General features: G+C 40.4%; 1 protein-coding gene across 1 annotated transcript; it reads right to left on the reverse strand.

Annotated features, from left to right (window-relative positions):
* Window positions 1-3,447: 3,447 nt before the first annotated feature.
* On the reverse strand, window positions 3,448-5,116 carry LOC311085939 (uncharacterized protein; the record flags this gene model as incomplete). The annotated part of the gene is made up of 3 exons (XM_084118558.1): window positions 4,629-5,116; window positions 4,116-4,418; window positions 3,448-3,497 (listed from the first exon to the last, which is right to left on the reverse strand). The coding sequence occupies exons 1-3, from the start codon at window positions 4,870-4,872 to the stop codon at window positions 3,448-3,450; spliced, it is 597 nt and encodes a 198-aa protein (XP_083974684.1). The 5' UTR covers window positions 4,873-5,116.
* Window positions 5,117-5,716: the final 600 nt, after the last annotated feature.

A 5,716-nucleotide genomic window follows, 5' to 3' on the forward strand; every position in this document is an offset into this window, starting at 1 on the left:
AACTGTTACCGTGTCAGTGGCAAACACTTTAGCAATTACTGTGTCAGTTGGGATGCGGATGTCTTTAGAGGTCTCATTGCAGACCAGCACTCTGAAGTGGTTCACATCAATGGCAGAAGAAGACATAACCGTTGGAGGGATAAACAGTCCAGCTGGAAGTTGACTGTCCATTGGTGTTTCCACAAGAAAAATGTCTTTTCTCAGTGGCTTCTCACACTCCACTTTACACACTGCATAGCTTTCACCTCGTGAAGGGATAGTAAGGACTCCTGGTCCTTTCCACTTTACTTGTCCATCAGCTGACTCTGGGACTTCCTCTTTTCCCTTGACCTGCTGGAAACATGGTTTGAGGAGCGACGACTGAATTCTCAGTGAGTGTGCTTGGTTTGATACACCAGAGTCCTGACTGAGCATGGTCAGACGTTGAAAGAAGCTTGCGTTGGTGCCGATTATTACAGGAACTTGCTGGGGACCTTGAGGTTCAGGGCAGACCAGAGCGAGAATGGAAACGGACTCTTTAACCCCAGTGAGGGAAACAGGAAGCAAAACGTCCACTATGATGTATCCCTTGTATGGATAGCTAGAAGAGCTCAGTCCCCAAATGGACAATCCAGTGAGCGGATGGATGGGTATCTGCGGTAAGTATTTGGAATACCACTGTTCGAATACAATGGTGACCTGGGACCCACTGTCCAGTAAAGCTTGACAAGAACATCCATTCAGCTCCACAGGAACGGTTGAGGCGGGACCCACTAACCCTCTAGGAAGTCGACTTACCCCACAGACCACAGTTTGACTCTTTTTAGAGAAACAGTCTAGGCTGTTAGAAGTGGCACCGTTTCCAGTCACAAGGTTCTTTTCAGACTTAGCTTTTCGCAGAGCACGTAACAACTTCTGTATTACTTGAGAGTTGTTTTCTGGTGATTGACACTTGGTAGCGATGTGTCCATCCTCTCCACACCGATAACAGAAGAAATCATCTCTGTGCTTAACTGGCCTTTCTCTATATGATACTGGAACAGACCTGGTGCTTGACTGAGCTTGGGGTGACTGAGTAGTGGAACTAAAACTCATTACTGCCAGCTGTTGTTGCAGTTGTTGAACTTGCTTCTTTAACGCTTGTACTTCAGACTCTCCAGGGGAATCAGCTCTTTTCTTTTCCTGATTATCTTTTGGATCCACCCTCATGGCAGAAACAGAAACGGTGTTTGGATCTTCCAAGAATTTGGATCTTAGTTCCTGAATTTCTGCTTGGAGTTGTCTGATCACAGAGGAGTCTAGTTTACCATCCTGTCTCAACTGTATGGGCTTCACGGATGCCTTGATTTTATGGCGAGCGCTTTCGTTCTCCTCAGCTTCTTTGATTTCATTTAGCAGGGCTAAAAACGTTGGCGGCTGTTCTCTTCTCTCCCTCAGTCTTAATTGCAGAAGCATCAGATCCGACTCTACCGCACCTCTAATCAGCTGTTCAACTCTTGTTCTGTCCATCATCTTGAGACTCAACCCTCCTCTTTGCACCACTTTAGTTAAGGATTTCTCCATCCTACGCAGAAAGTCAGACAAAGCTTCCCCGGGGAATTGACGTAAGAGACGAAAGGCAAAGTATAGATCCTCCCCTGACTCAAAGGTTCCAAATGTGTTTTCTAACGCTTCCAAATATTGAGAAGCACTTGCCTCAGGACATGAAAATCGAACAGCTTTGATGATGTCAAGGGCTGGTCCTTTCACACTCTCCATTATTCTTCGCCGTTTTTCCTTTTCAGAACACTCACATTCCTCAGTCATTAATCTGGCCTGTTCTATCCAGTTTTCTAGACTTTCCTCTCCAATCGGTATTGGAACAGTGCCAGAAAAGATGCGTAGCCGTCGATAAGCATTACTTTCACTGGATGGTTTTGCTGTCTTCTCCAGAAGTTCACCCACTGCGCGTATGATGGACTCAGGGGAACTGGAACTGTGTGGAGAGAACAAGGCCTGTATGTCCGTCATAGATTTTCCTTCATCTGTTAAGAACTTTGACAATTTCTTGGAAAACTCAGAGGTTGAAACATCAACAGGTGCCACTACAACTTTCCATGACTCTTCTCCATCAGGCCGCAGTAGTTCAGCTGGAATGCGGGCAGGATCGATGACCTCACGACACTCACACAGCACCAAGAGGGTACCAGGACTTGGCCCCAATTTTGAGTCTCTAACTCGCACTCTTCCAAAAACTTTCACAGTCTGCACAGCATCTTCAATACTTGCTACTTCGGTAGTTGCAGGTACACCAATCAACAGTATGGCATGATCCTCCTCAATCTCTGCCTCCTTACACCACTTGGAGAGTTCAGCGAGCAGGAGTGGGCTACTTCCAAAGGCCATGCTGAAACTTCAGGCAGATAGTTATCAGTTAACTTATTTAAGCTTAAAATATAACTCAGCTCTTGTTTTCAGTGTCTCTTTTTTCTTCATCAGGGTAACAGGAAGATTGATCCCGGACGAGCCCCCAAATTATGTAGCGCCCCCTACCCTTAACAGGGCGGAGCACCCAGGTTCTGACAATGTCTCTCGACTTTACATTAATGTCTCTCCTATTACCCTAGTTGGCTACTGTAACCCAGATTAGATATATTTATACTCTTTTAATACTATTCTTATACAGAGTGGAAATTAAACTCAATAGGAAAAAACCTCAATCCACCCAAAAGGTAAGTTTAAAGAGATTAACAATAAGATTTATTAAAACAACAAGGGAAAAAAATAATAAAATAAATGAATAATGTATTTATAAAGACTAGAATGGATTATCAAAAGTCAGAAATGTATATTACTTTTGATAAATAACTCTTAATACCCGTGAAGTGCTTTCCAGTATAGAAAACGACATATAATACCCCAAAATTAATGCAGTACACCGTAAATATATTAAATCACCAATACAATTATCAGTAGACACTGTATGAATGAGATGAGGAAAATCAGTATCCCCATACCACACTTAGTTGGTATATAAAACCACAACCAACAGAATAAAACACAAAAATAACGGAATATCAGTCAATATAAAAACGTGGGCCCACACACACACACACACACAGTCAAAACAACCCACCCCGTTGCAGGCCTGAAACGTTGCTGGGGAGCGTTGTGGCCTTGAAAACAGCAAATGGCCGCTTCACTCGAATGAGCCAAAATAAATCAACAGATCACCTGAACTCAGATGAACGCAGATGAACACAGATGAACACAGATGAATTCCGCGATGTTCCTCCTTAGAAGCGGCTGATCGTCCGGTAGTCTCCCCCGGCAGTCGGCAGAAGGGCGGCGCGGTTCTCTCCACTATGTCAGCGGGGATAAAAGTGCGGCCTGGTCCGGATCCCGGAGCTCTAATTCAGTCACAAAAATCAGTCTCGTCCGTCTTCGAAATGAACTAAACTCAGATGACTATTTGCGGTCAAACTCCAGTTAGCCGTCTGGTTTCTCAGTCTCAATACTGAACGAAGCTTCGTGATGCTCTGGGAAGCAGACTTGGAAAAATAACCTTACTTTAAAGTTTAAACTCAAGTATAAAAACACAAGCAAAACAAACAAAAGTCTTCACAACACTGGATATAAGTTTAACACACTCATTCAGTTGTTAAATTCACTCTTTTCTTGTCTTAATCTCACCACCATTGGAACTCTTTCTCTCGCGATCGCTAAATCTCCCTCTCTCCCCCCTCTCCAATCAGAAGTTCACTCCTCTTCACAGAGGCGGGAATAAGCGTAAAATTAACCAATCACCAATAAATGAACAAACATGCTGGGCAAAGACACGTTTTAGCATGTACATCCCAATCAAACTTTATAGTTTAGCATAACTCTTAAAGGGGCAGTACATAGATATATCAACTGAACACACAGACACGATTATGACACTATCTGAATCATAAATCTTATAAATACGATTTAATCAGTAACTAGCTGTTAATGTACTTAATCATAACCCTCCCTGGGTTACATAGTGGTTTAATAATCGAATAGTTTAAAATTGACATTAAAAATAAACAATATAAAATAAAAAAAACAAAATCATGTATGAATTCATTTAAATTTTTTCATTAAAAAACAGGTGTAAACTTTTTTGAACTCACCAAAGACAGCGAGAATGAAAAACTTGCTCACACGGTTGATCAGTAGTATATAATATCCTTCATGTTCAGTTGTGGTGTTTGTGATGGTCAGAGATCCAGTTTGATTGTCCAGCTTCAGTCTGTCTCTGAATCTCCCATCAAGAACATCATCATATACAGTGAATCTGTCGGCCCGTTTATTGATTTCAGCTATTAAAGTGTTTTTATCTCCAATTATCCTCCACTGAATCTCATCATCATCCTTCATTTCAGTAAGATCAGAGTTTAGAGAGACTGAATCTCCCTTAATCACTGACACCAGGACTGAATCACCACACACACACACACACACACACACAGGGTTCGTCACAGATTTAGACGGCCACTTGATGGTTTATAAAAGTAAATAGTTTGAAATTTAAATTTGAAATGAATTTCATCATTAAACACCAAAAGCAAAATGGAGTTTGAATTATTAATTGTATCTTTGTGCTGATTAAAATATAAAACAGGTGAAACAAATATTTAACTCACCAAAGACATCGAGCCTGAATCTCTTGATCTCACTGTTGATCTGTAGTTCATAATCTCCAGCATGTTCAGTTGTGGTGTTTGTGATGGTCAGAGATCCAGTTTGTTTGTCCAGCTTCAGTCTGTCTCTGAATCTCCCATCAAGAACATCATCATATACAGTGATTCTGTCGGCCCGTTTATTGATTTCTGCTATTAAAGTGTTTTCATCTCCAAACCTCCACTGAATCACATCATCATCCTTCATTTCAGTAAGATCAGAGTTTAGAGTGACTGAATCTCCCTCCTTCACTGACACTTCATCACCAATCACTCCTGAAGAACAGAGTTTTTCACAGATTAAAACTTTAAAATCACTTGATGTTGTTTTGATGAAGCTTCACTAAAATACTTTTATTCATTTAAATGTGAAATTAATAATATTCTGCAGCAGTTCAAAGACAAAAGATGATGAATGAAAAGAGAAATAGATTTATATATGGAACAATGACTAAAAAAAGACACTTTTACTTTAATGTTTAATGTCACACTAAAACTAAAGCTGTTGAGTATCTGAGCTTCATATTTATATTATTTTATTTAATCCATAATAACTGAGTTTAGAGCTGAATTCAAACTTGATCTGACAGTAAAATCACAGTTCAATTATTTCTATATGAGAATAACAGTGAATGTTGATCCTCTCTGACTAATTTAACCAGTAATTTATCACATCAGAACAGAAACAACTGAAGTCATAAAAACACATTTAAACTCACCATCCAGACGCCAGAAACACAAGCAGAGCAAAACAGTCCAAAACATCTTCAACGGTTTCAGTCCACAAATATGAAAAGACAAACTCTTCAAAACTTGTTCAGTAAATGACAGACACACTGATGTGAAGCTGCTCTGTAGTAAAGTGAAGTGAAACTCTACATACAGTTAAAATATCTGTCTATTTATTCAGTGTTAATGCATGTGACCGTCTAGCTCTATTTTAGCTGATTAATTCACACATCGTCAGTTTGTCACTTTGAGCTCCAGTAGGCCTCAATTCCTGTAAGTCAATGGTGACACTTTCAACAGAAATAAACTGACCAATAATGTGT

The sequence above is a fragment of the Abramis brama genome (assembly GCF_963993115.1).
Source record: "Abramis brama genome assembly, chromosome: 6".
NCBI lineage: Eukaryota > Metazoa > Chordata > Actinopteri > Cypriniformes > Leuciscidae > Abramis > Abramis brama.